General features: G+C 55.8%; 12 protein-coding genes across 13 annotated transcripts; 5 read left to right on the forward strand and 7 right to left on the reverse strand.

Annotated features, from left to right (window-relative positions):
* Positions 1-114: 114 nt before the first annotated feature.
* On the forward strand, positions 115-1,266 carry H310_03995 (hypothetical protein; the record flags this gene model as incomplete). Its single annotated transcript, XM_008868103.1, has 5 exons — positions 115-168; positions 222-484; positions 532-615; positions 665-704; positions 829-1,266. The coding sequence occupies 5 exons, from the start codon at positions 115-117 to the stop codon at positions 1,264-1,266; spliced, it is 879 nt and encodes a 292-aa protein (XP_008866325.1).
* Positions 1,267-1,395: 129 nt separating this feature from the next.
* H310_03996 (hypothetical protein) lies at positions 1,396-2,463 on the reverse strand (the record flags this gene model as incomplete). Its single annotated transcript, XM_008868104.1, has 2 exons — positions 1,396-1,844; positions 1,899-2,463. The coding sequence occupies 2 exons, from the start codon at positions 2,461-2,463 to the stop codon at positions 1,396-1,398; spliced, it is 1,014 nt and encodes a 337-aa protein (XP_008866326.1).
* Positions 2,464-3,181: 718 nt separating this feature from the next.
* On the forward strand, positions 3,182-4,151 carry H310_03997 (hypothetical protein). The gene has a single exon (XM_008868105.1). It carries the CDS (start codon positions 3,240-3,242, stop codon positions 4,074-4,076), a length of 837 nt encoding a protein of 278 aa, XP_008866327.1. The 5' UTR covers positions 3,182-3,239; the 3' UTR covers positions 4,077-4,151.
* A 256-nt stretch (positions 4,152-4,407) lies between these two features.
* Positions 4,408-5,710, reverse strand: H310_03998 (hypothetical protein). Its single transcript, XM_008868106.1, has one exon. It carries the CDS (start codon positions 5,695-5,697, stop codon positions 4,489-4,491), a length of 1,209 nt encoding a protein of 402 aa, XP_008866328.1. The 5' UTR covers positions 5,698-5,710; the 3' UTR covers positions 4,408-4,488.
* Positions 5,711-5,786: 76 nt separating this feature from the next.
* On the forward strand, positions 5,787-8,675 carry H310_03999. 2 transcript variants are annotated; one of them, XM_008868108.1, is made up of 12 exons: positions 5,787-6,115; positions 6,179-6,274; positions 6,324-6,471; positions 6,521-6,588; positions 6,640-6,828; positions 6,872-6,995; positions 7,050-7,178; positions 7,260-7,448; positions 7,568-7,848; positions 7,902-8,156; positions 8,206-8,301; positions 8,344-8,675. In XM_008868108.1, the coding sequence occupies exons 1-12, from the start codon at positions 5,792-5,794 to the stop codon at positions 8,656-8,658; spliced, it is 2,214 nt and encodes a 737-aa protein (XP_008866330.1). In that variant the 5' UTR covers positions 5,787-5,791; the 3' UTR covers positions 8,659-8,675. The 2 variants fall into 2 exon arrangements, with proteins under 2 accessions (XP_008866330.1, XP_008866329.1); XM_008868107.1 differs by lacking the exons at positions 5,787-6,115; positions 6,179-6,274 and having other exon boundaries at positions 6,292-6,471.
* A 22-nt stretch (positions 8,676-8,697) lies between these two features.
* On the reverse strand, positions 8,698-10,047 carry H310_04000 (hypothetical protein; the record flags this gene model as incomplete). The annotated part of the gene is made up of 1 exon (XM_008868109.1): positions 8,698-10,047. The coding sequence occupies one exon, from the start codon at positions 10,045-10,047 to the stop codon at positions 8,698-8,700; it is 1,350 nt and encodes a 449-aa protein (XP_008866331.1).
* A 632-nt stretch (positions 10,048-10,679) lies between these two features.
* H310_04001 (hypothetical protein) lies at positions 10,680-12,005 on the forward strand. The gene is made up of 2 exons (XM_008868110.1): positions 10,680-10,785; positions 10,847-12,005. Exons 1-2 carry the CDS (start codon positions 10,728-10,730, stop codon positions 11,950-11,952), a joined length of 1,164 nt encoding a protein of 387 aa, XP_008866332.1. The 5' UTR covers positions 10,680-10,727; the 3' UTR covers positions 11,953-12,005.
* Positions 12,006-12,712: 707 nt separating this feature from the next.
* On the forward strand, positions 12,713-13,972 carry H310_04002 (hypothetical protein). The gene has a single exon (XM_008868111.1). It carries the CDS (start codon positions 12,762-12,764, stop codon positions 13,824-13,826), a length of 1,065 nt encoding a protein of 354 aa, XP_008866333.1. The 5' UTR covers positions 12,713-12,761; the 3' UTR covers positions 13,827-13,972.
* Positions 13,973-14,090: 118 nt separating this feature from the next.
* Positions 14,091-17,313, reverse strand: H310_04003 (glycine dehydrogenase). The gene is made up of 2 exons (XM_008868112.1): positions 17,205-17,313; positions 14,091-17,146 (listed from the first exon to the last, which is right to left on the reverse strand). Exons 1-2 carry the CDS (start codon positions 17,244-17,246, stop codon positions 14,186-14,188), a joined length of 3,003 nt encoding a protein of 1,000 aa, XP_008866334.1. The 5' UTR covers positions 17,247-17,313; the 3' UTR covers positions 14,091-14,185.
* Positions 17,314-18,092: 779 nt separating this feature from the next.
* Positions 18,093-19,144, reverse strand: H310_04004 (hypothetical protein). Its single transcript, XM_008868113.1, has 2 exons — positions 18,798-19,144; positions 18,093-18,749 (listed from the first exon to the last, which is right to left on the reverse strand). Exons 1-2 carry the CDS (start codon positions 19,122-19,124, stop codon positions 18,168-18,170), a joined length of 909 nt encoding a protein of 302 aa, XP_008866335.1. The 5' UTR covers positions 19,125-19,144; the 3' UTR covers positions 18,093-18,167.
* Positions 19,145-19,821: 677 nt separating this feature from the next.
* Positions 19,822-21,042, reverse strand: H310_04005 (tryptophan synthase, alpha subunit). Its single transcript, XM_008868114.1, has 8 exons — positions 21,020-21,042; positions 20,833-20,971; positions 20,629-20,783; positions 20,520-20,578; positions 20,343-20,471; positions 20,246-20,288; positions 20,126-20,190; positions 19,822-20,061 (listed from the first exon to the last, which is right to left on the reverse strand). The coding sequence occupies exons 1-8, from the start codon at positions 21,025-21,027 to the stop codon at positions 19,874-19,876; spliced, it is 786 nt and encodes a 261-aa protein (XP_008866336.1). The 5' UTR covers positions 21,028-21,042; the 3' UTR covers positions 19,822-19,873.
* A 61-nt stretch (positions 21,043-21,103) lies between these two features.
* H310_04006 (hypothetical protein) lies at positions 21,104-26,013 on the reverse strand. The gene is made up of 3 exons (XM_008868115.1): positions 24,653-26,013; positions 23,843-24,605; positions 21,104-23,790 (listed from the first exon to the last, which is right to left on the reverse strand). Exons 1-3 carry the CDS (start codon positions 25,922-25,924, stop codon positions 21,374-21,376), a joined length of 4,452 nt encoding a protein of 1,483 aa, XP_008866337.1. The 5' UTR covers positions 25,925-26,013; the 3' UTR covers positions 21,104-21,373.
* Between the last annotated feature and the right edge of the window lie 889 nt (positions 26,014-26,902).

Consider the following 26,902-nt stretch of genomic DNA (forward strand, 5'->3'; position numbering starts at 1 on the left):
TGGCACGTAAATGCCCCCGGCGCGGGACATGACCATGTGCACGCGTCCCAGTTGGATTCCCTCGTCGGGGGCCTTTCAAGTGTTGGGATGTCCGCTTGCATTTCACTGTTTGCCATGAAACGCTCAGACAAGCTACGGGCGATGGAAGCGACGTGGACTTTGGACGAGGTGGGTTTCATCGGCTCCCCCCTTTCCCCCGAACCATTATCCTCTACTTCCAGGACGACGTTCTCCGCCACGCTGTGTTTGAGCATGGAGGCAAGAAGTGGAAGGTGATCGCGATGGAGTTTCGACCGCCGCGCACGCCCAGCGACTGCCAACACCGTTGGAATTACCTCCAGAACCACGGGTCGAACGAAAAGCAGCCGTGGAACGCCGCCGAGGATGAGAGGATGGTGAACCTCATTCACAAGTATGGCGCCGGCAAGTGGGCCGTCATTGCGTCGTACCTTCCAGGACGCAATGGCAAGCAGTGCCGCGAACGGTATGTTGTCGACGGCGAGCCATACATCGTGGACGGCGACGTGATAGGTGGCACAACCAGTTGAACCCGGCTATCAATAAGAACCCGTGGTCGGCCGAAGAGAACGAAATTATCTTGCACATGCAAGCCACGTACGGGAACCGGTGGGCAAAGATTGCAGAGTGCCTTCGGGGGCGGTAGGTCACTGTTACCTGGTTGGGGTTCACTGTCTCTGGTCCCCGTAAGCGCGCCGTGTTTAGAACGGACAATGCGATCAAGAACCACTGGCACTCTTCGATGAAGGCACGTTTGATGACCTCTATCCGCACTTGGCATTGCAAATTCACTCCAACTTCTTGACGTAGCCCCAGCTGAAGAAAACCCATAAGAGTGTGGCGAGTCCACACCAAGCGCGCAAAACCCCCCAACCTGCCAAAGTCGTTGTTGCGCCAGCCCCGCATCCCCCCCTCGTTGACTGCTCACAAGTGTTGGCCGTACAATTCGACGTGCCCGCGGCAGGAGAACCAAAGAGAGCCGCGCCCCACACTCCGCCCAAACTACCCGTCCCATCCGAACCCTTGGGCTCGTTGTCACCTGTCGTTGTCTCCAAGTTTGATTGGAGCACGACGCTTCCGAAGCCTCTAGACAAGTGGCTGGACGATTTACCCGACGACAGCATCCTCGAGTCGTTGACATTGGCGGACCAGGCGTTGTTTGCCGCGCCCGATTACATTTTCACCCCCACGATCGACTTGGATAATCCCGACTTGACGGACGTAATGGACCTTATTTTGGGTGCGTAGGGTCACCGTACAGTCATGAATAGACGCTGATTGCTATGTAGCGGACGAAGTGATGTAGCGACGGTGGCCCTTTGGTACGGCGCGGCTCGAAATGAGTTGCCGTGGCGGGGAATGTGCTGTTGTTGGGTTTCAATGCAATCCTGTGCTTCGTTTGGGGGGTGATCGGGGCTCCCCTATTCGTGCCCCCGACAAGAAGTTGGGCAGCGCCAGATTCGGTGTTGACACTGCTCGCATTCGGTCGGCCTTTGTCGATTCCCAGTCGACCCACGTCTTTCGTGGCGCTTTGTCAAAAGCTGGTCGGCCAGACACTGTCTTTGTGGAACACAGCTTCCAACTGTCCAGCGATGCCAACGGGGCGGTTGGTGCATGGTTTGAGGACGTCGGTGGAGCCTTGGATGACGTAGGGGAGCCGCGATGGGGGTTGAACGGGATGATGGGGGCTGGGCGAGCGTAGCTTGGCTCTTTTCCCCACGACGACGGAGAGGGGTTATATGAGCCGGGGCCAACTGTCGGCGCTGTGCGGGGTGCTTCCTGGAAACGTTGGGACGTGTCCCACAACGACGACCCCCACATTGACACTGAAGGAATGCGTCAGGGAATCGGAGGGCCGCTATTCCTGAATGCAGACGTACTGTGGACGCGGTAGCTCATTGTTTGCACTGTGGTGTCGTACACCCGATCGAGACTCGGGACGTACAGTCCAGTGTGTTTCAAGTCGTCGAGGCGACGTTCGCAGCCGATCTGGGGGCCAGCAGTTGTCCATATTCGCCTGGACTCGGCCATAGTGCCCACCGACGACCGCAGTTTGGTGTTGTACGGGACAGGAAGTAAAGCTTTGTCTGTGAAGCAGGTGGATCGAAAGGCTGGATATGGGTACTTTTTGCGGTGGCGGGGTGGCAGGAGCTCTTTTGATAGCGATTGAAGGGATGCACTTTGGTGCATTGGTGTCGTTAGCGTTTTGGGGGATGGAAGCGGCATCTTCTTTGTCACGGTAGTATGATGGTGGTGGGGATGGAAGGTGTGCGGTTCGGCGGGATGAGAGGGGGGAACGATGGGAGGCGCGGAAGCCAAATCTAGCACGGTGGCGTGAAGAGGGACGTCGCCGCCGCCGTCATGGTCGTCCGCTGGGGTAGCAGGGAAATGAATATCAACATGTAGGGTCGCGTCCGCGCGCAGGGTTTCCACCGCGTTCGGCATGGCGTATCCAGTGCGACCACCAATATACTCGAGGACTATTTATAGACAACTTTCTTGCAACCCACAAAGTTGAGCGCATCATTGATATCAACGTCCTTCAAGATCCATGCCTCGTCGCCAGCCTGGAACACAACAAAGAGTCAGCAAGCACGCGAGAAGTGTACGTTGGCGCAAAGTGCTGGGGGATGTACAATGTCGACCACGGCAGACGCGACAGGGGTGGTTATGGTCGGCCATGAGGGCCAGATCAGAGAGTTCTGTCCCTTCCCCCTCCATTCCAATCGCTCCGCAGCGCTCGTTCGACACCCCGTCCCCCGCCAAAGTCGAGGCGCATCGGCAGATCAGACGAGCAATGTGCGACTAGCGCTATCGGCGCTTCTACGCAAGACGACTGAGCGCATCATATCCAGCACCGTACATTGTAAATTCAGACTTTTTTAGGCGTCCTGGAATGGCATCGTTCAAAAGAGATTGCATCCAGCGCACAGAAAACTTCCATGAATTGGGGGCTTCATGATATCCTTCCAGTCAAGGGCATTCAACTCCCACCCGTAAAATCTGGTCGTCGCCACGATGTCGTGTCCTGATGTGGACATGGTACCGACGATGCCATGAAATTTAAACTTGGTGTTGGTATACATGAAGGCCCCGCCTCTGAAATCGGCGTCCGTTCGATATGTTGTGTCCACCAATCAGATGCAAGAATGGCAAGTGAGTCGCGCCAACTCACAAACGCAGGTCGCCTACCTGCCGTTGCCACGTGCCCGGCGCGGTCCATGCACCTCCCGAGAGCCATCGCGGCGGCTCTATTCGCGCTTCTAGCACTCCCATCGACGTGTCAAACCACCCTCACCCCGACAACCCCGCTTCCTTCCTCGACATACGAAGACGTCGATGACCCCGGCAACGACGCACTGGACGCTGCTGATGGCGATCCTGTTGAAGGTGGCTTGTTAAATGACACAGCCACCACGCCAGTGACGACCCCAAGGGAACGATATGACCACGCAGAAGGGCCAATCCCAGTCTTAGGAGCCCAAGCCACCAAGCCGTCGTCGGATGGCTCGACCACGACCGTCTTGCTCTCGATTGCAGTGGGGTTGTCGGCGTCCGTCGTCGCAGCGATCGTAATCGTTTCCCGTCGACGAAATGCCCAGTTCCAGGCGGAAATGGACATGGCGACTGAAAATGACTACGGCATGGCGATGATGGATCTGCCAGAGAACTACGACCAAGATGGTAGCGAAGACCAGTACTCTGTCCACAGTTTGAGCACCCGTCGAAAAAGTTCACTCATCGCTCATCGCGACTTGACATCATCCGTCATCCGCACCAGCAACATTCTGGCTCCGCGCCCGTACCATCAACCACCAGCAAACGCTCGAGAGGATGTCGACTCGTTCGTGGACGAATCGCTTTTCTTGCACACGACTCACTCTCTGACGCGGATCGACTCCGCCTCGCCCATCAACGACAACGCCATGATGGTGTTGCGTGCCACGACCAGTGAGGGGTACCTCGACACGGCGCATTTTCTCCAGACGATTCATTCGACCTTTCCACGGACTGAATTCTTTGGCGACAAGTCCCGAGAACACGTAGAGATCATCTAGGGGAAGCGTTGGGCCTGTACCGATCGTATTTATAAAACCATGACGAAGCTGTCGTCTGTCGACAAATGTCTCCTCCATCCATCCTCCTCGAGCCATCCCAATCGCCTGCTGCATAACATAATGGTGGGCGTCCGCCGAAGCGAATGTTGCTCACCTATTCAGTTGATATACTGGTAGCCCATCAGATTTGGGACGTGGCTTCGCTCAGTGTACAAGAAGAGGCATGGCACGTCAGCACCCGCTAACTGGCCTTGAGACGAACCAAGGAGCTCATTGTCGACGCCATCCAGTGCGATGGAATCGACGTGCTGGCGAGGACGCAGCATACTGATGCATGTACAAGGAGGAGTGTGTACTGAAGGGGAGAAAGAGGTTTGTGCAATGGCACGGGTCGATAGAACGACAGAGGCCACTAGTTGGCACGACGGCTCCGCGGAGACATGGAGGCAGGGTGTGGATCTTTCCACCGGGTCGGGTGCAATCTCAAAAACGCAAAGTCGTACGACGACGATTTGGCTTGTACCAAATCAGCGATGATTTCCCCCACGACGGGACAAAACTTGTACCCGTGGCCGGAGAATCCAGCGGCGATCACAATGTTGGCATGCGATGGATGATAATCCAGGATAAAGTGGCCGTCGGGAGACATCGTGTACATACACGTGACGGTCGAACGGGGCGGCACTGGCGATGGGACGCACGGTAAACAAGACTGAATGCACTTGCGCACGAGCGCTTCCTCGCTGGCTGGGAAGGTGGTGCGGTCGACGTTGGCAGGATCGTTCGAAGCGACGGCGGTGGCTTCGTTCACGACGTGGGCAGCGATCTTGAGGCCATCGTCGGGTGTGTGTGGAAAGCCATAGATGAATCCATACGGCATATCAAACCCAAAGCAAGGCATCCCGTTCAGCGATGGTACTGAACGCGCTGGGACGTCATACCAGAAGAGGGGCACTCGATGCACAGTGAGCGGGAGAGCAGCATCCGACAGCACCGACGATGCCCACGGCCCTGCCGCTACAACGAGTTTCTTCGCACGGTAGGCACCATAGTTCGTGGTCACTGTAACGCCATCGCCAGTGCTGTTCCAGCTCAGCACCTGCTCGTTGAAGTGCAGCTCTGCACCATGGCGTTCGGCCTGCGTGCAAAAGGCAGCGACGGCGCGCTCGACGACGATGTATCCTGCGTCGGCTTCAAATATGGCTCTGTATCCCTCTGGTACGATGAAGGAAGGATGTTTGGCGAGGCAGTCGCTGGCTGTCAAGTGGTCAATAGGGAGGCCGTGGATTGCTGCGCTGGCTTCAACGCCACGAAGCATTTCCGAGTCCGTGGCATGGCCGACGTAAAGTAGTCCCGTGCGGTGGAAGAGATCTTCACCGCTCAGTGCTGCCAGCTCATCCCACAATTCATAACTGCGCTGCAGCAGCGGCACGTAGCTCGGGTGTTCGGCGTACGCCTTTCGTATGAGACGGCTCTTCCCGTGAGAACTTCCCAGCGCGTGCGCCATGCCAAACTGCTCGATGCCAAGAGTTGACAGGCCGCGCTGGGCCAGATTGAAGCATGCACTGCTGCCCATGCCGCCGAGCCCCAGCACGATCACGTCGAAGTCTTCTTTCTGCATTCCACGTCAGTCGTCCTTTTGGGATACATACTATCATCCGTATAACGAAAAGGCCATGATTTTCCGGACAATTGGCATTCGAAACTTGACGAAAATGGATTTGTCGGCGCGATCGAACGAACGCGCGCGGATCTTAGACAGATTGGAGCACACGGCCGTACTCATCAAGCAAAGTGAAGGAGATCCCGATGGATATCACTCGGCTTACTTCCTTCAGGAGAAAGATGGCGATGATGTGCTGAACAGCACATACCTGTTCCTCCCAACGTCGACGCATGATTCTATGCAGTTGAGCGACCTTGGGATTCAAAAGTGTGCACAGATCTTTCGTCTCTTCGACGACGACCGTGACAGTGTGTGGAGCTTTACCGAGTTCAAGGCGTACGTGACTGTGGTGCGGGGGGTTCTCGCAGAAAGTGTACGGAACCCCAACTTGAACCTTTAGCACCATGCATCATCTCACGGTCGTTTCATGGGCTAGGACACGTTGAATGTCGTCCTTCGGCATGAAGAAGTGTGGAACATGTACATGAGCGATATGTACGACACTGACACCCAAAGCCACCTCACGCTACGTGTAATGAAGCAAATCGACCTACTTCCGTCACGATGGCCTTCACGCGCAGGGATTCTGCATGTATCGAGAGGCCACCGAGTCGTCCAACAGCCTCGCCAACGACTTGATTCGCTTGGGCATGCATTGGCTGTGGGACGGCTTGCAGCGTCACATTCAGCTCCAGCGCCTCTTTGACTCGTACGACACTGACAAAGCAGGTACCTTGGCACATTCCAGTCACTCCCAGGTCACCTATGTCTGGCAAAGGAAAACTACCGTCGAGCCAACTGCAATACTTACTTGGCGAAAGCGGCGTTGTCACGACACAGACCCAAGTACGCAAGGTTGCGGCGGGTTGACTGTGTGCATCACGATGGCCAATCTAGGTGGACGCGCTCGTCTATCACTTGCGTGCGCATGCTGTATGCATGGACGCGATTCTCCAGCGAAATCGGGCGATTCGTCTGTTTGGGTACAAGCAACTGTCTCGCGTCGATGCCCACGACGAAAGACACATTTACCGCGATACGTTTGTGGCGCTCCGACTGTCGTCTTGGGCTCCATTACCCCAACCGGTACCAAATCGAGCGACCATATCATGGCTTACGACACACGTAGCGGTGGCAGCACGTTGGGCAAAGCACCAAAGTCCATTCGTATGGCTGGATTCGACGTGCAAAGGCGGCAGTCGCCCAGTGCGCAACTTGGATCCAGCGCGCGGCCCTCACTGGTCTTCTTAATCGTAAGATCTCTGGCGTGATCGCGACTACGGTGTCGTTGTGACATCGATCGGTAGTCCCCTACCTGACTGGAAAGTCCGTGCACAACGCGAACGACCGAGGCGACTACATTGTCAAGGTCGACGTCGGCAAAGACTTTGCAGCCAACGCCGAGCTCCACCTGTCGTACACTTGCGACTGTGACTGTATGTCGAATGCGATATCTCCACACTTCATTTCCATGCGAAGCACAGAGCTCGTTTCCCTCATCCATCGGCATGGTGTAGCCGCGGCGACGCTGCACAATTTGGGATATCGCGAAGACGGCGCCGAGTGCTTTGTTTACATGGACTTTCTCACCAAGCCAGACATAACGGACGTCGAGTTGGCCGATACGGTCACGGCCATGAAGACACTGTTCGACGTGACCTGGCTCGGCCACTTGAAAAGTTTGCCCTGTTTTCACAAGCTCCTTGGTACGTCCGTTGTATGGAAGTGTGAGCGGTGCGCGGCATGTGGCTGTGAATCCACAAATGCCATGGAGCCACCCACCAGGAGTGGCCGATGAACTCAGCACAGTCATGTCGGATTGCAGTGTTGTCGCCGCCAAAGACCCAAACTCACGGCACAACAATCGTCCGCGTGGTTGTCCTGCTGACAGAGGCCATGGACCCGTTCAACTTTTTACTCTACCTCGGCTTTCCGTCGTCGCTTCAATTCGACCAACTCGTCAGTCGACTGCGCTGGACCGCGCTCTTCAACGTGTCGGCCAACGAAATCCTTACAAACAAACGATTCAACCCTGCTAAGCACTTTGCGGTTCGATCCGTGTTGAACGTGTGCGTGGGCCGGCAGGCGTGCGGGCAAATCGTTGAGGTAAGCACTATGCGTTTGCTCTGAAGAGACCCCACACCTGCAACGTCATCTAGCAAGCATGTTACCAGGCAAAATACGAAGCATCATCTCGGTATGTGGAAGACGAAATCATCCACCGGGAATTACAGCAGCACAACGAACATTTCATCGCGACTTCTGCCTCGTCCACCGCATCAACCACCCCGAGCAAATCCGACCCGCGACTTGCGATGTCGTGGAATGAACAAGTCAAGCGAAGTCAGCAGGACGTGGCTCGAAAATGGCACATGTGGGCCGACAAACTCGCAAAGTTTTTCAAGTTCTCAAAGGTACGCCCGACGGCGTGCTTCCTTTTCACAAATTCCCTGGACGGACTAGACCTTGAGTGTGAACTTGCACGTGGCATCTGTTGCAAACCTCCTACGTGCTGACTCGGTGCTGCACTCGCTCTTCCATCCCGACGTTCTGAGCGAGGTGGGCGACAACTTTGCGATGCGGTGCATGCTTATTGAGTAGGTACTGCGTGTATTGTCGACAACAGGGTCCATCCACTCCATCTGGGAGGAGTGGACGGCATCTCTTGAGCAAGAGCTCCACGAACTCGTTGAAGCGACGTCGGTGGATGCCCCACCGACCGCCACGACTTGGCGACGGCAGGACCATGCTCTGCACAAATCCATGCTGCACGTGTACGACGTGCTCACCTCCAACGTCCTTGGGCTCAACCTCGTCAAAGGCGAAGCTGGCACGATCGGCTTTTCTCTGCTCGTGGAAGGTTTCAATATTTTCCCACTTTTACCCAAGGTTCCTCCACGCTCCTCGGTATCGTAATGTATTTGTTGCCGCAATGATTGAGGGAATGCGTTCGAGCTACGGCTCATCCCAGCTAGACATGCTCAATTTGGTCTCGCCCCGCGTGCTGCGTTTCGGGCGAGGCGTCGACTCCTCCCCCGATGATTTGCAACTGATGGCTGAGTTGCACTCGTGATCGTAAGCGCTCGTGTAGCTCGCGTGGTGCGTGTCATAGACCAAGTTGTGTCCTTGGCGATTCAAGTGCATGCGTTGCGCAGGCTCCAACCGACTCAAGCTCTCGATGCTGCCGGGCATGGCATGGCCCGAGGACACAACTGGTGGCTTGGAAGCACCCGAGACGTTGGACGCAGCATGATGCCATCCATTGTGACGCAGAGCGTCGTGGTTGACTTCTGTTTGCAGAGATGGCAACCGCGCCCGACGGCTTTGATAGTCTGTCATGGACCTCGGGGACGGGACAGCGTGACGCTGCCACTGGGACTTGAACCCGGACGAAAACTCGGACGCAGGGCGATTCGGGTTGGTCCAGATCGACATGGAAGGGGACCGAGGGGGGCCCGACGGAGCGTGCGAGTCGTTGTCGACTGTCGTGTCGTCAAATGTCCATGCGGTGGATTGCATGTTGCGGAGGTACTGCAAACTCATTTGCCGGTATCGATGACGATAGTACGCCACAACGCCCGCCGTCACGAGCACAGCGAGAATGCCGGCCACCATCGCAACGATGGCACTTGCCGGGAACGGCAAGCTTTGAAGTGTGGAGGGATGGTCCCCCGTCGATTCTGCAGCCAACATAGCGTCGGGGGGCAGCGATGCTGGCGGGGGAGAACTGCTGCCCCACGTGCCATACTCTGGAGGAAGTAAGAGCATGGATCCACTTGGCGATTGTTTGGGGGTTGGCATTGTTGTCATTGTAGTCGTTGGCGTCGGTGTGGTGGTGGTAGTGGGGGCTGTTGTTGTGATGGGGGCACTTGTTGTGATGAGAGCACTTGTTGTGATGGGGGCACTTGTTGTGATGAGAGCACTTGTTGTGGTGGGAAGCAGAGTCGAGGAAACTGGGGACGATGTTGTCGTGGGGGTGGACGCCGTCGTTGTGGGGGCTGTCGACACGGTCGTGGGTAGGAGCGTTGTTGCACGGGGCGTTGAGGGTGGCTCCGATGTTGGGGACGACGGCGCAGTCGTTGGACGTGGCGAATTCAATGTGGGGTCGGTGGTTGGTACGGGGGAAGGTGACTGATGGTTTGTCGTCATGGGAGGTCGAGTTTGACGAGGGAGCAAGGTACGGCGCGAAGTGGCGGGGGACGTGGGGGGGGCGGTGGAGGCAGGGATGATGTCGCCTTCGTCCGAGATGCCATCGACGGAAAGGTCGTCGATTTGGAGCTTTCGACGAACGGTGGGCAGGACCATGTCGGGACTTCGAAGGAAGTTGCGTTGTAATGTCGCTGATGTTCTCGGCAGCCACGCGTGACAGGGCAGGTGACGACCATGGCCCGTCCATCAGCCTCCCATTTTATGACACAACGCCGCTCGTTCCTTCCGCTCCCCCCCACAGAAGTGGAAGAGGGCATGGCACAGGCGAAAGACCGTCGTGAAGTTGTACTGTACCCAAAACATGGTCGCGATATCATTCCCATTACAGCGGTCTACCCCTCCGTCACGGTGCAGGCAATCCTGAAACAATTTGTAATTCCAGGGAAAGTGTCCTCAAACTATCCAGCGCTGTCTGGATCGCCCGTAGGGAAGTTAGCAGTAGGCAATGCAGTGGTCTTGTCTATCGATTCTTCGCATGGCTAGACATCGGGCACCACAGAGACTGCAGAGGACACAACGACTGGCGGCGCAACCCATAGATCTCCGCCCAAGCCGCATGTGGAATGTGACCATCTGGAAGGTTTAGGAATACTAACAACGAATGTGCCCTCTCCTGCTCGAGTTGGCAGCGGAGAAGTGGGGAGGAGTGGGCAGGCTGTCTAGTACGTGACTAGTAGGTGCAACAGCGTGGGGCATACGATCTCCGTTTGTCACACTGCCTCGATGTGCACAGAGCGCATTCTCGCCAACTACCCACTCACTCCTGGCTTTTCCAGATGGGCGTCCAACGCCTCCTCCTCGCTGCCGTCGTCGCGTCCGCGATGGCAGGTCCAGGTACGCGTGCCGCTTTCGCTCGACGTCGTGAAGTGCCTTCGTCATGCAACTGCTCATGTAGCGAGCCTCCGCGCTCTGCAAGACTCGACTCCTCGTGTGACGACAGAAGACCCAACGACCGCCACCGTCACGACAACCGCAAAACCCTTCACGACCGTCGCAGTCACCACCACCGCTGCTCCAGCTACGACTCTTCCAGGGACAACCACGCCTACCACCACATCGGGTGCTCCTACCACGACGGTCGTTACGACAGCGCCTTCCCAAACGACAACTAGTCCATCGAGCACCCCGGCGCCTTCGTCGTCTTCAACCCCCACGCCTACGAAATCGCAGGACTCACAGAAACCTTCGCCGGCATCGTCGACTGAAGCACCTGTTGCAACCGACCCCCTCGACGGCTCAACCACGAGCGTCACTGCGAAAGTTACGACGACAGCCAAGCCCACCGTTCCTCCGTCGTCTGACGAAGGGTCCAGCACCGGCACGTACATTGGAATCGCTGCCGGTGTTGTCGTCGGTCTTGGTCTCATCGGAGCAGGCGTGTTCTTCCTCATGAAGCGCAAAGATGACGACGAGGACGACGACCCTGTGTCCCCAGGCTTCAAGGACATCAACAACAGCTCCAACTTCGGCGCGTCCGCTCCAGCGCCGTACAAACCCACCCCAACACCGCCAAATCCGTCATACGAGCCTGCGAAAGCAGCTCCTTCCAGTTACATGGTGCACGAGCCGCAGCAGCGACCGAATCCATCTCCTGTTCCGATCCTCCAGGCGCCAGCTGCGGAATACCGCACAGCCCAGATCAACAACTCGGCCATATTGAACACATTCCGATCAGCACAAGAAGACAACAGCTACGAACACCTGTCGTCGAGAAACTTGCACGACAGCACGTACGGTGGCAGCAAGGCGTGGTCATCAGCCATGCACGAGGAATCTCACCACGAAGCCACGTTCGACCACGAGTTTGAATCGAGCAGCTACAACAGCAGTGCCAACCACTCCGCGTTCAACGATGACTTTGACTCGCAGAGCGAAGTCAGTCGAGACAGCAGCTTTGGGACGCGCAACAGCTTCCAAAGCCACATGAGCTCCGACCTCGATCACACCGACTTTCCCGTGCACAAGGAGTCGAACGCCGAGCGTGGGTCGTATGAATTGTAAACACATCACAGAGTTTGTTCTATCGTTGCACTCACGCGGCGCCCGTGCGACGTGGACGCCAGTAATGGCGCGGGCACGTTCGGCGCTACGTCGAGGTGGTGCTTGCCACAGTCGCGGAGGTCATTCCAGTGGCGATAAACTGACGTTTCGTCGGTTGACAAAACCAGTTGAACTGTCCTCCGTCGGCACTATGAGCAGTAATTCGAGCGTTTCTCGATGCGCAAGACACCAGTGTGTCACACACTATTTTTCAAAAGTCCCACTTCAGTACAGTGTAGGGGGCCACAATAGCGTCTTTGAACGTCGTGCCAGGCTTTACATTATTTGGAAATGCCCGGAGCAGGGCGGACAGTGAACAGGAAGGACCCCGTCCCTCCACAAGGACGCCAGGGATGCGCTGAACCGTTCGTCCGTCGCCAGAACTGTTCTGGACCAGGGTCACGACCGACGTCAAATTTTGACACTCGGAATTGCAACTGTTCATCCGCAGCCAAACACACACCGCCAGATGGAAGGGCACGGACATGTACCGACGACCAACGTCTTGGGCAGTGACGTTAAACCTATATAACGTCGAATCGAACGATTCATCTGTCAATTCTTGACACGGTAGACATGGTGGACATGGTGTTTAAACCAAACTTGGGATGGGTAGAAGCTGTTTAAACGTAATGTGTCACGACGACATGCGTCAGGAGATAATACGTGATGCCGTTGGCAATATCACCGACGGACCGTGCTTGGCCTCGTCACGCGGCGTGCCATTTTCGAATTCACTACGCCCATCGTCGTAGTACAACGTCCTACGGATGAAGTGCATACCAATCCTCTTTTCCTTGCTCGTGCTGGCGGCCGCCCAGAATTCGAGCGAGACGCCGACCCCAACGATCACATCCCCCACGCCGCCGCCCATCACAACGACCCTTCCACCTCCAATTACACCAGATCCGACAACAACCACATTACCACCAACCACGACAACCACAACTCCTGTGACCACAACTACCACCTCGGTTCCCGTGACGACGACGCCAGTCACCACACCACCAGTTACTACGTCTGCGGTCACCACCGCGCCGCCTCAGACGACGTCTCCTTCGACAACGACTGGCACAACGACTACCTCTCCAGCTACCTCTCCAGCCACGACATCGCTACGACCTGTTACGACCAGTCCACCTGGTACCACCACCACGGAGGCGCCAGTCCCCACCACAACTCCTGCCACAACGACGAATGCAACCATCAACATCGAAGCAACGTCGGCGGTACCCACCGCGAAACCCGCGGAAAGCACCTCCAAGACGAACGTGGTTTGGATCATCCTAGGCGGTGCCGTTGGTGTGTTGGTCGTGGGCATCGGGTTTGTCTTTCTCATGAAGCGATCGCGAAAGGACGAAGGCCATGATGACGACGTCATTTCCAATTACGGCGGAAACTTGAGTTCCCCGAACGTGGGGTACACGTCGAATCTGTCCACGAGCCATTTCCTGCGCAACATTCCTCCAGTCGTGTCGCCGACTTCTCCCATTGCCGACCCGCCTCTCGTCGTTGGATGTGCGAGTCTCCCAATCGAAGAACAGTTTATGAACGGCCTCGACATCCCTCGACAGAGTTCGTCGAGTTCGACGGGTGATGCCACGCGCCGGGCGAACGGCAGCGCCGATTCCCCTAATTTGTGGCAAAGCGCGATGACAACCAGCCCGCAGGGCGGCGCGTCCAAGGAATTTGAATCGTCCGTATATCCTTGGAATCAAACTGACAGCTACTCGATTCGGCCGAGCTATTCGAGCGACGGGCACCTCTCCGACTCGTTTGCGAGCAAGCAGTCGAGCTCCATGAACGCTCCATTCCGCGGCTCGCATGCGCTGTAGTCACGTACTAGTCTAGTAACAATGCGTCGCGCTTCCCAGCCATCGAATCTGTGGGTGCATGCATCCCTTCCCGATATACAGCAGTCTTTTGTCCACCAGATCCATATCGCGATAAACTTGCCATCGTGGCAACGATGTCCAGGCCATCCTCGGCAGGTAAAAACATCATCGCTTCACGAGCACCGCCACCCTGTTTACAGATGCAAGAGCGACGGTCGGCGTGCGCCCCAGGAGATCGATTCCATCTGCAGACCAAACAGCCATTGCAATTATTTCCAAACTCCCACACAAAACCACCCGCTGGATGCTTCCAACGAGAGCCGCCACGAGAGCCAAGCAAGGTAAAATTCGCATTACGATTATTCTTCAATGTACGAGTCGAGGGGTGGGCACGAGCAGACGAGGTTGCGGTCACCAAACACGTTGTCGACGCGGCCGACGGTCGGCCAGAACGCCTTGGTCTTGCCTTCGTTGTGCCACGGGGCGGGGAACGCCGCTTGGGTGCGCGAGTACTTGCGGTCCCACGTGTTGGCAGTCACCACGTCGACCGTGTGCGGGGCGTGCTTCAACGGCGAGTCTTCGACGGCGATCTTGCCTTGGACGATGTCTTCGATTTCTTGACGGATCAAGATCAAACTCTGGCAGAATCGGTTCATTTCGGCCAGGTTTTCACTTTCCGTCGGTTCAATCATGAGCGTTCCCACAACGGGCCACGACATGGTCGGCGAGTGGAAGCCAAAGTCCTGGAGACGCTTCGCCACGTCTTCTTCGACGATGCCGTGCGCTTTGAACGGGCGAATGTCAATGATGAATTCGTGCGCGCACGTTCCGTTTTTGCCTCGAAACACAATGTCGTAATGGTCTTCCAGCGTCTTGGCCATGTAGTTGGCATGCAAAATGGCGTGCGACGTCGCTTTGACCAAGCCAGCTTCGCCCAACATGTGGATGTACATCCACGAGATGGGGAGGATGCCAGCGGACCCGAACGGACCGGCACTCACAGTCAAGTCGGCCTTCTTGACGACGTTGGCACCTTCGCCACCGGTCAACACGACGGGGTTACCAGGCAAGTACGGAGCCAAGTGGGCCGCGACACCGATCGATCCGACACCAGGACCTCCGCCACCGTGAGGAATGCAAAACGTCTTGTGCAAGTTCAAGTGGCACACGTCGGCGCCAATCCCGCCAGGGTTGCACAAACCGACTTGGGCGTTCATGTTGGCACCGTCCATGTAGACTTGGCCGCCATGCTTGTGAATGAGCGCGCACATGTCCTTGACGCCTTCTTCAAACACACCAAAGGTCGAAGGGTACGTGATCATGAACGCGGCGAGTTCATGCGCGTGCTTCTTGGCCTTTTCTTCCAAGTCGACGCGGTCAACGTTCCCGGCATCGTCCGACTTGACCACGACGACCTTCATGCCGGCCATGACGGCACTGGCAGGGTTCGTGCCATGGGCAGAGACCGGGATCAAACACACATTGCGGTGGCCTTCGCCGTTGGCTTTGTGGAATTCACGGATGGCCAAGAGACCGGCGTACTCGCCTTGCGCGCCCGAGTTGGGCTGCGACGACACGGCGGCGAAGCCAGTGATTTCCGCCAGCGCCTTGTGCAAGGTCGAAATCATTTCCAAGTACCCCAACGTTTGTTCTTCGGGGGCGAACGGGTGGACGTTCGTAAACTCGGGCCACGACACGGGCTCGAGCTCGGCCACCGCGTTCAACTTCATCGTGCACGACCCAAGCGAGATCATGGACGTGTTGAGCGCCAAATCCTTGTCTTCCAAAGTCTTGAGGTAACGCATGAGTTCGGTTTCCGAGTGCTTCGAGTTGAACACGCGGTGTACAAGGAACGGCGACGTGCGCTTGAGTGTCGCAGGAATGCTCGCAGACTGGATCTTGGCCGCCGCGGGTTTCAACGAGTCCAAGGCAGAAGCGGACACAACTTCGTTCGCGCCCAATGCGTACAAGAGCTTGCCGACGTCTTCCAATTCGGCGCTTTCACCAAACGACACACTCACACGCGATTCGCTCAACACGCGCACGTTGATTTCATGGGCGTTGGCGCGGCGCTGCACTTCGGCGCCGTTGACGCCCGACCCAGCCAAATCGAGTTCAACCGTGTCGAAAAAGTGCTTGTTCACCAGCTTCGCCTTCGTATGGTCGGGCAATCCAGCCACCAGAGTCGACGCAAGCAAGTTGGTGCGCGAAGCGATCTTGCGCAGACCGTCAGGGCCGTGGTAGATGGCGTACGAGGCAGCCATGTTAGCCAACAGCGCTTGGGCCGTGCAAATGTTACTCGTGGCCTTGTCACGACGGATGTGCTGTTCACGAGTTTGCATGGCCATGCGGAGCGCGCGCTCGCCACGAGAGTCCTTGGAGACACCGATGATACGCCCAGGCAGCTTGCGATGGTACTTTTCCGACGTCGAGATGAAACCAGCGTGGGGACCACCGAACATGAGAGGCACCCCAAAGCGTTGAGCTGACCCGACCGCAATGTCCGCGCCAAACTCAGCGGGCGACTTCAATTGCGTCAATGCCAAGAGGTCCGTCGCCACCACGACAAGCGACTGGCTCGCCTTGGCAGCTTCCGTCAATTTGGTGTAGTCTTCGATGGAACCGAACGTGTTGGGGTACTGGATGAGAGCGCCCGAGTACTCCTTGGACGAAAAGTCCAGATCGGTCAACGGGTTGCCCACCACCAATTCGATGTTGAAGCCCTCAGCGCGGGTCTTCAACACCGCCAAGTTTTGGGGGTGCACGTCGCTCGAGACAAAAAACTTGGAGCGCTTGCCGTTGAACGCGCCGTTGCAAAGGGCCATCGCTTCCGCGGCGGCGGTGGCTTCGTCCAACAAGGACGCACCGGCGACGGGGAACCCCGTCAAGTCGCTCACCATGGTTTGGAAGTTGAGCAGCATTTCCAAACGGCCTTGGGACACTTCGGCCTGGTACGGCGTGTACGCCGTGTACCAGCCAGGGTTTTCGAGGACGTTGCGCTTGATCACGAACGGCGTCAGCGTGTCGTAGAAACCAGCACCGATGAACGACTTGTACGTCTTGTTTCGAGACGCGATCTTCTTCAACGCAGCATACGCTTGGCTTTCGCTCATCGGGGCAGGCAAGTCGAGGGGCTTGGTCAAGCGGATTTCCGACGGCACGGTCTTATGGATCAACTCTTCGATGGAGTTAAGACCGATCTTTTTCAGCATGACGGCAGTGTCTTCTTCACCCGCACCAATGTGGCGGCGAGCGAATTGGTCCGTCAAGCGGTACGTGTCGGCGGTCGAGAACACGCGAGACACATGCGAGACCTTGCCCTATTAGGATGACATGAGAACACAGGACGCACATTCCAGCCCTAGGAGAAGCGCGTACAATGGCCGCGCGGCTGCGGAGGTGCGTGATGGAGCGGAACATCGCGAATGGCGTCGCTGCGATCCCGACGTAGTGGCCTCAACGCTCGACTCAACGATGCGAGGCATATCCCCGGGGGGAAATATTTTTCATGCAAAGAATTGAAGCTTCATCATCGTATGGACAAGCAATATTAATTTAAACGGGGGAAAGCCCCTCGGCGAAACGGATCTTGCATTGAATTCCAGGCCTTCCTGGCACCACAGGACTCGCTGCAACCTGATTGGCTGGGCCAGGCGATCTGATACTTATATTCAAGGTCATCCTTCTATATGCATATATTTGTGACACCACATCTCAGCTGTTTTGTCACCTTAATCTTTATAAGCTATTTCTTGCGTTGATTTTGAAGTGTTTGATGCTTGTTTCAATAGAGTGGACGATTATCGGATGCCACCCTCCAAGTTGACGCGCATGGTCAGGAAGACTTGATTTTAATATGTCGCCCCATGGCCACGCATGCAGTTCGGACGATATACAAAACCTGAGACGATTCTCCGATCGAATCGTAACGCTGGGCGTCTTTGGATGGTCGATGCCCAGCTGCAAGCACAGATGGCCAGAACGAGGTGGCGACGCACGAAGGCATTCCCCACGTCGTTCTCGCTCGATCACTGAGTTGAACAGGAATGGGTGCCATCCTGCGACGGAAGCCGGCGACGTCCACGTAACAGAATTTAAACCAGTCAGACCAGTTGGGTGCACCTTCAATGCCCGTTCGACACGGTTTGTCCATCGACGGAGTAGCAAACAAGGGCAGCGTACTGCCGACAGCTAGGACAGAATGCAAACCGCGCCGGCAAAGGGGAATGCCTAGACTTGCAGCACAGGGGAACCTAGGTGGTCGAAGCAAAGGAGAAGCCCGTGTCCATTCCGTGTGCGAGGGCAGAGTCAGGTTACATTCAGTCGAATGTACTTGCCGCGCTATTCTGACCACTTCTGCTTACTCCGAATTTTGGCCTTGTACAAAGAGCAAGTCTTGACCTCGTCTTCCATCAATTGGGCCCACAGAGCATCCGTGTGGACTTTGATGGGCCCTGGCTTTACTGCGGCAGTGGAGGAGGACATTCCAGACGATTGCACTCGGTTGGCAGCTCGCTTCACTTGCTTGGTAACTCCTCGAGTCGACTTGGTCACAGATCGCTCTTGGGCTTGCAAATCCTCCCACGCGGCCAAGGAGACCTTCTTGTCTCGTGATGCATGAGACTCCGCTTCTTCGTGGGCGACGATGGAGCACTGACGGAGCGCCTCTGCAAAGTCTTCATTGTTACGATGATTTACGTCGTGCACTTTGCATTGGCGTGGGGATTTGAGGCGATGAGGGGGAGGTGGTGAATACAAAGTGACTGGGGCAATACCGCGCAGGAGGTTCGCCTGGAAGGCAGGATTGAACATCCCGTTATTCGTTTGGGCAGCAAGCTGCATTCGCACTCTGTCGAGGGTTTCATTCGCTTGTGGGTTTCCAGGCTCTAGGCTAACAATCGACTCGAGGTCGGTCTTTGCACCCTATTTGCACGGCGATGACCACGTGTTGAGCGCCGTTCATCACTATACCGTCAGGTTTGCCAGGACCATCCGTGCTTGGGCTCGTCGAAAGAGCGCTTTGACGTTGACAGGATCAAGCTGAAGCACAGTTGAGCAGTCGACTTCAGCGAGGGCAGCCTGGTCTGGAGCTCCAAGTTGAAGTCGTGCGAACGCTCTATTGCACAAGATGGCGGTATTCCATGCCGAGTCTCCATCAAAGTCCAACGCAAGTGAGTAGCTGTCGATGGCGTCGGCATATCGGCCTGCCTGGAACGCTTCATTTCCCCGTGCTTTGTGGTCCGCGGCAGACATGACGCTTCCCGACTCGTGCGATCTTTCCAACCTCAGAGTTTGCATTTGAACCAATCATCTTCGACCACATTTCTACCAGCCAATTAAAAGAATTTGTGACGACGTCGATTGGCAGCGTCTGAGACGTGGGACGCTGTCCCAACCCAGCACTGACACCCTGACGTCGCCTGGTATACTTTATTGCAATCAAATTGACCCGGCCCTTAGTCCAATCGAACGGACACGCCAGACTTCGAAGATTGCGAAGAAAACAATCGCCGCCGCGGGGATTTGAACCCACGCGGGCGATGCCATGTCCGGGTTTACTCGAAGCATTCACCGCTGCGCCAGCTGCTGTTCAAACTTATTGGGACAAAACACCAGTCTTAACATCAAGCCACACCACCGTTGGGTACATCCAGAAATAGGAAGACGTTCGAGTTGGCGGCGTATAAGCGAATTTTGAAAGGGCCCATTGACGTGATGCATCAGGATGATGGTGTGTTTGCCTCCACATGTGTTGCCGCGTCCATGCAAATTCTGTTTGAAGGGGTGGATGTTTGGGTGACGGCGTGGCATGCAAGCTTCGCGGGGCAGTATGTTTGGTGACGTTATGTCCTTATGTCAAGGACATGTCAAAGAAGGCCCTCGAATTTAACTGTCGCCATAGGGGGTGGGTCCGCTCAGCCTTACACTGGGGCGCTCCTTGATCATAATGGGCACATGCGAGGTCATCGCCGCATATATCTGACTGGACGACTGCTGGAACCAACCACAAACGTGATGAATTAAAGGGGTGTGTGGACAAGGGTAGTCTATTGCGTGATGGAGAGGCAAAACTCCTTGACCTTTTGTGCGCGTTCGTTGCGGGGAGCTTCGTCAATGACGTTGCAAATCTTGGACCCGATCACGGCGCCGTCCACAAGCTTCCCAGCGGATTCGACGTGCGCCTTGGAGGACAGTCCAAATCCGAGTGCGAGGGGAAGGGAAATATGCTTGCGAACTAGTCAACACCAGCACACGTCCATGAATGAATCAAATTGCAACCCCATCATGACTTGACATACCCCGGGCAACGAAATCGTCCAAGTTGATCGGCAGGGCGTTGCGGGAGCCAGTGACCCCCGTCAAACTAGCATGCAACCGCATGTGAGTCAACGTGACGCCGCCCTATCTCACTTGCGTACCTCACAACGTAGCAGAACCCGCTACCGCAGGCCTCGATCAGAGCTATTCACATCGTCATTTGTCAGACCATAGCATGCGAATGCGACCAGATCATACGCATGCGGCTGTCCACGGTGGTTGGCGACACGAGCGGAATGAAGCAAATGCCGTGTTGCTTGGTCACCGCACTAAATTCGGTTGCTTCTTCAGGCGGCAAGTCCACGATGATGTAGCCATCAACACCGGCTAAAGAGAGGAGAAAGAGTCAATTGCAAGATCACGCGATGAAGGGACCTTTCTTGGAGTCTTGGAAAACTATGTCGAGTCCGTATTGCAAAAAGTTGTTGAAGTAGCTGCGGCATACACGTGAGAACACACATCGTGAATAGGGAGTAAGGAATACCCCATGAGGACGACCGGCACGGTCAAGCCCTGGGCGCGTGCATCCGACACTGTTTGCAGGACATCTTTGAACGTAATGCCTTGGTCGACGCCGTTTTGATGAGCTTTTTGAATGACAGGTCCATCCGCTCCCGGATCCGAGTACGGGATGCCAACCTAGACACCCACTATGACATTCAACGTCAGGCGACCATATACAAGGTACCTCGATGATATCGGCGCCGCCAGCCTGGCATGCGAGAAGGATCGGAATTGTGTCGGCCTTTTCCTTGTACCCACACGGGATGAAGGTGATAAATGCGGTCTTTCCTTCATGCTTGCAGCGAGCAAAGGTGGTGTCGATTCTACGATGGCGCGTTCAACGTGTGGCCACTTTGCGACGCCGTTCGTACCTGTTCATGGTGGCGAAAATTCGGATCTGGCCACGGCGAAGGAATTTTCCGACAGGTTTTAAAAATTGATTTGATATTTGTAATTGGATGTATATATTAAATTCGTAACTGCCCAAGATGTAAACCAATCTCCACAAGCACCCGGTTGTGTCGTGCGTCGAACCATCTTGATGACGCCTCCGACTTCTTTGTATCGGCGCTGACGATACGTTGGCGCTTCCCTTGCGCTCGAACGTGCCCTCGTCTTGACACGTGCGGACCACGACTGCGTCCTCGACACCACTTTGACTTGTGTAAACGATATTGTTGGCAACGCAGCATCATCCGTTTTACATCGCCACCACGCTTCGTCTATTATTCAATCTTTTTACGTGCAGCAATTGCTGCCATGAGGGGATTCGCAGGACGTGCTGGAGGAGAGTCGTCGTCGTCGTCTGGTTTCTTCCTTGCAGCTATGGCTGCCATGAGGGGGTTGGCAGGACGAGCGGGGGGTGTATCGTCGTCATCGGGCTTTTTTCTAGCTGCAATCGCTGCCATGAGTGGATTCACAGGTCGCGCTGGCGGTGCATCGTCGTCATCCGGTTTCTTTCTCGCAGCAATCGCCGCCATAAGGGGATTTACAGGACGAGCAGGAGGCTCGCTGTCATCGTCTGGCTTCTTCCTTGCTGCGATAGCCGCCATAAGAGGATTAGGGGGACGAGCTGGCGGGGCATCGTCGCCATCGTCGCCTCCTTTTTTTCTTGCCGCGATGGCCGCCATAAGCGGATTGCCTCCGCCGCGTCCTCCCATCGGATTCGGACGGCGTCCCGTGTCGTCGTCGTCGTCGTCCTTCTTCTTTGCATTGATGGCCGCCAGCAATGGATTGCCGCCACGTCCACCACCTCGCCCACCCATCATGGGATGTGGCGGTCGGACCGGTGTATCGTCCTCTGGAGCACTTGCTGCAGGGGCCGCAGCAGCTGCTTCGGCCTTGACTTCTTTGAGCAGTTCCGCCCTCGATTTGAGTTTGCGCGCGAGGGCAGGATTCGGTCCCAGTGACTTTAGTGTGGCTTGACTCCTCGACTTGAGCTCGTTCGTCACGTCCGTGACGGTCTTGATCGCGCCGCGTAATCGCTTTTCGTCGTCAAAACGAATTTTCTTCATTCGGTCGTCGAGTCCCGCAAAGCAATCATCAACCGCTTCGATCATGAGCAGCACGTGATTGAGCTCGTGGAACGATCGGGTGTCCGGTGTGTCCTTTTCGGGGTTGCGCCGTCCTTGCAAGTACATGCCCGAGCGTTCGGCAAACTGGTTGGACTTTAAGCGCAATTCCTGGATGAGGTCATCAAATTCAGCAACTTCGGCTTTCTTGGCTGCAGCACTCGGCTCACTCGGACCGGTATTAAGAATTTTCTTGAACCATTCCTTCTGCTTCTGCTCAATCTTGTCGACTAGCTCCGACAAGTTTTCGCACGCGCCGTTGGCCGCCTTCACCAGCACGAGCGTGTTGCCCTTGACGTGTTTGTAGTGCTCCTTGAGGTCTTTCTCGCGCTCGATCGAGGCTTGTTCGTTCTTGGCAGCTTTGAGTCTTTCGAGCTCGGCTTTGGCAGCGGCGCCTACATCGTCGGGAGTGGACAGCGTCACATTCACTTGCTGGTACACCGGGCCTTCGGGAAAGCCCAAATCGATGTTGTACGCAGGGGCGGCGTCGGCTTTCAACGGGCACTGCTTCCCAATCATGGGGCACCCAACGCCAGGGTCATCACGCGTCGCATACGGATGGTTGCCGGGCGGTCCGTACTGGGCAACATGCCGGTTGTACGCGCCGACTGCAGTCTTGAACGTATCTTTGAGACTTTTAAACCAGGCGTACTTGCGCGCGGCCATTTCTTCTTTTTGCTGGCTCTTCCACGTCTCGGCCACCTCGCGCAAATGTAGGTGCAGCGCACGGCGCTCGGTGACAGTCAATCCGGTCACACGAAGCCCGTCAAGCAAACTCGGATGGTTCTTTTGTAGATCCATCGGGTTTGTCCGGAGGATTTCAAGCACGTTCGTGCGCTTGAACTTGAGCGCGACATCGCGCGAGAGCTTCTTTCCCGTCGTGGTTTCGATTGCTTGGAGTTGCGCTTCCGACATCGATTTGACGTCGACTGGCATCATGCGACGGATCGCGCGTAAGGCCTTTTCATTCTCTTCACGATTTTCCTCCTCCCACTCGCGCTCCTTGCGCTCCTGCTCTGCCGCGTACTCGTCTGTCAACATGAGCGCCCCGTTGTACTTTTCCATGTCTTGCTCGAGCTTGAAATACTCTTCACGCAGGAGTTTTTGCGTCGCAGGGTCTGGGTGCGTCACGTCCGCCGACCCGATCTCGCCCATGCGGCGGGAGATTTCCTCAACTTTCTTCTGGGCTTCTTCGTACGGAATGTCTTCGGCAACAACAATCCCTGCCTGCTTTAACTGCCTTTCCAACTTGAGTAGACGGCGCAAAATCTTCTCCTGGTCGCTTGAGATCGTTCCCGACTGCAGCATGACCGCAGCTGACGGTTCACTTGTCCGCTTCGCCTCCTCTTCGCGCTTCTTCATGCTACGCTCGCGCTTGAGGGTTTCCACCTGCTGCTCCAGCTCTGCCATTTTTGCACGGTAGTCCTTAATCCCATCAAAGAAGTGATTGATTTGTTCGTCGTCGATGCCGTCCGACACCATCTTTGCACGCACGTCTTCTTCACTCATCTTTTCTTTGACAAACATGGTACGATACGCCAAGAATTGACCAAACCCGCCGCTTTGACCACCTACTTGTCGTTCATCAGGAGTTGTATCGTGCAGCTTTGAAATGCATCTTACCGCTGCTTCCGCCCAAATTGACCGTCGTCGACCCGGATCGAATGAGTTGTCTGCGTTTTTGGGCCTCGTGCAGCTCCTCCTGCGCTTTGCGCGCAGCAGCCATTTGCAAATCGGCCTGTTCGCGCGCCAATTTGGCCGCGGCTCGAGCCTCTTCCGCTGCTGCTTTCTGACCCATCGCCTCCAGTTGCGCCGCTTCAATGGCCATCTCAGCTTTCCGCCGAGCTTCTTCGATCAACGAATTGGCAAGTTCCTGGGCTTGCTTCGCAATACGACTGGCATCGTCGGCAGCGGCATCAGCAACTTCCGACATTTCATTCATCTTGTCGATTTCTTCTTGCGTGAGACCCGTCGTGTTGGCCTCGGATATTGCTTTCTTGACTTGGAGGGACGGCACGGCCAGCATGTCAGGCACGGGCGTGTTCATCTGGAGTGAAGGATAGTCCTGCACCGCGTGGCTATTCTTGCTGTACTCCAACTTCATCGTGATGGATGCGTGGGCGGATCGGTCTGCCAGGATCAGTGGATACGTGTGTTCGATCTTTTGTTTGTTGGGCAGCGACGAGAGCGGAATTGTCAGTGTCGACAGGAGCTCCGATCCACGAAACGACCGCTCGTCAAACACGCGGATTTCGATGACAGCGTCGTCATCGACCACACCAAACACAACCTTGTTATCTTGGTTCCACACAGGGTTGACCGTATCCCGCACGACGGGCGTTTTGAACGTCTCGGCGCCGAGCGTCACTTCGCAAAACGGATTCAACTGTGCACAATGTTGGCCTGAGATTTCAACACATGACGACCACGTACCACATGAAAGAACGCTTTGGTGAGGTTCGCGACGGCGCACACTTCAATTTTGACCGCGGACTGGCCGGCATCGCCCGGTTGAATCGACAGCTGCTGCGTCAGCGTGGGGGGTATCACGACACCGTTGGACTCGCGGCGCTTGACCGCACCCGACTCGAGGGACTTGAACGTTTTGTTGAGAATTGATTCATCGCGCCGCAGGACGTTTGGATCCTGGTTATACCCGAGAGACGACTCCTGACGTGTCACTGCTTTGGACGCATCGATCGCCACTCGAAGGGCCTCCAGCCAATCTTCCTTTTCGTTCTCTGTCGTGCACGACATGACAAGCACACGGTCACCCGCGGCGAGTTCGAGCAAATGCCCTCCCGGCGTCGACGAAGTCTTGACGGCGGATGGAAGCGGACGCACCGTGCACCGGCAGTTTTCAAAGTCCACGATACCTTGGGGAATCTTATCCCGAGCATCTTTGAAGTACTCGAGCTTGGTCACGCGCAGTACGACGTGGCGCAGCTTCCAGTTCTTCACCATACGCCCTTGCTTGTACATCGGTCCTTCCTTGATTTTAGTTGCGCGATGCTCCTTGATGATTTCCGTAATCGACTTTTCTTCCTGTGTGTCGTGCTTGGGGATGGGCGTTCGTAGCTGTTTCTCCATCGCCGACATCTGCTGGTTCATCCGCTGCACCTCCTCCAAGTAGAGTTTCGGAATAAAGTCCAAACTTCGCGGCGGCAGCGTCGCCTTAATGAGCTTCTGGACTTGTTTCAAACTCATAAACAACACTTCGGTGCCGTTGACCTTGTACACAATATCTCCCACGGCAATGCCGGCTTCTTCCGCTTGGTCCCGCACAGCCTTGACAACCGTCCCGTCAATCCCAAGGCGGGACCCGTCGTCGAGCTGGAAACCAATCTTGTCACCGTCCAGTACGACGTTATACGATGGGATTTTGTCGAAATCTTCCTCGCCGCCTTCTTTCGCCGTCACCGTTTTCTTCATGTGTGTCGGAACGATTTCAAACGTAAGCTCCAGCGGTCGCGGCAGAGTCTTAATGAGGTTCACGGCGTCGGCAAACTTCATGCCGTCCAACTGGACCCCGCCAATTTCGAGCATCAAGTCGCCGTGCGAGATGCGTCCGACAAAGAGTTCGTTCTGGACCTTGTCAATCTTGAGACCACGCACGGTGACCCCATGCTTCGGCGGGGTGATAGCAATCCCTAGCTTCGAATCGTTGGGCAGAGCGATGCGCACGATCTCCCCTACTTCGCCCATCTCCTTCGACTCGTCCTGTCGCGGTCGGACGATTCAGTCACCACGGACACGTTGGAGGGTGGCGACTTTGTGGGACGTCGTGCAAAAACACGGTGAATTTTAATTCGAAATATACAAATACAAAGGCAATTTTAACCCCAGGAATTAAATACAAACGTTGCAAACCTAACGTGTTTTAGTCTCCGCTGTGCACCAGAACAACACGTGCGCGTTGAAGCCAGAGTCCGAGTCACGCGCGGGAGACGCGGTGTTTGCTTTATTGGCGCTGCCAATGTGCGGACATGCTAACCTATTGACTGTGCTCGTCGGGGCTGCGCACCGCTTGGGTGTGAGGAGGTCCTTGTGCGCACGACATTCATTGGCGCTTGCCCTGAGGCAACATGACCACATGCTGGACGCACGACCTACATACCCTCGATGCAAAGGGCGACGACTAGTGTGTTCCGCCGATGCCTCTGTATGCTACACAAATGGAACCCAAGAAAAAAGTCAGGTCTGCACGCTTTTTGCAGCTGCTGTGACCGAATACTGTTGTGAGGAAGTCACTTGAGCACCGCGGCGGCAATGGAATGCTTGACGGCGTCGACCAACAAGTCTGCAAAGCAATGTGAGATGAGTATAAACGTCGCACCTCTCCGTCAGGACGAGCCATCACGGCAAGCGCGCCAACAGCGCGCCTGCCGATGAGGGGGATGGGGTGATTCCGTTCGAGGCATTCGGGTGGCAACGGCCAAGATTTTTATCCGGTTGATCCCTGCAATTAGTGTGCGGCCTCTTTGTTTCGAATCGGCAATACCAATGAAATCTTTTATCAACACGCTTCATGAATTCCATGGAAATCTGCCGAATAAATTATAGCCAATCAAAAGTAATTCGGCCATGAAAAAGTGGGTCCAATGATATGCAAAATAACTTTGGCTTTTTCCAAGCTCACAGATGATCCAGAAACAAGACCCAGCAAAACAAGAACTCGGTAAA

The sequence above is a fragment of the Aphanomyces invadans genome (genome assembly GCF_000520115.1).
Source record: "Aphanomyces invadans strain NJM9701 unplaced genomic scaffold supercont1.6, whole genome shotgun sequence".
NCBI classification, from domain to species: domain Eukaryota; phylum Oomycota; class Saprolegniomycetes; order Saprolegniales; family Verrucalvaceae; genus Aphanomyces; species Aphanomyces invadans.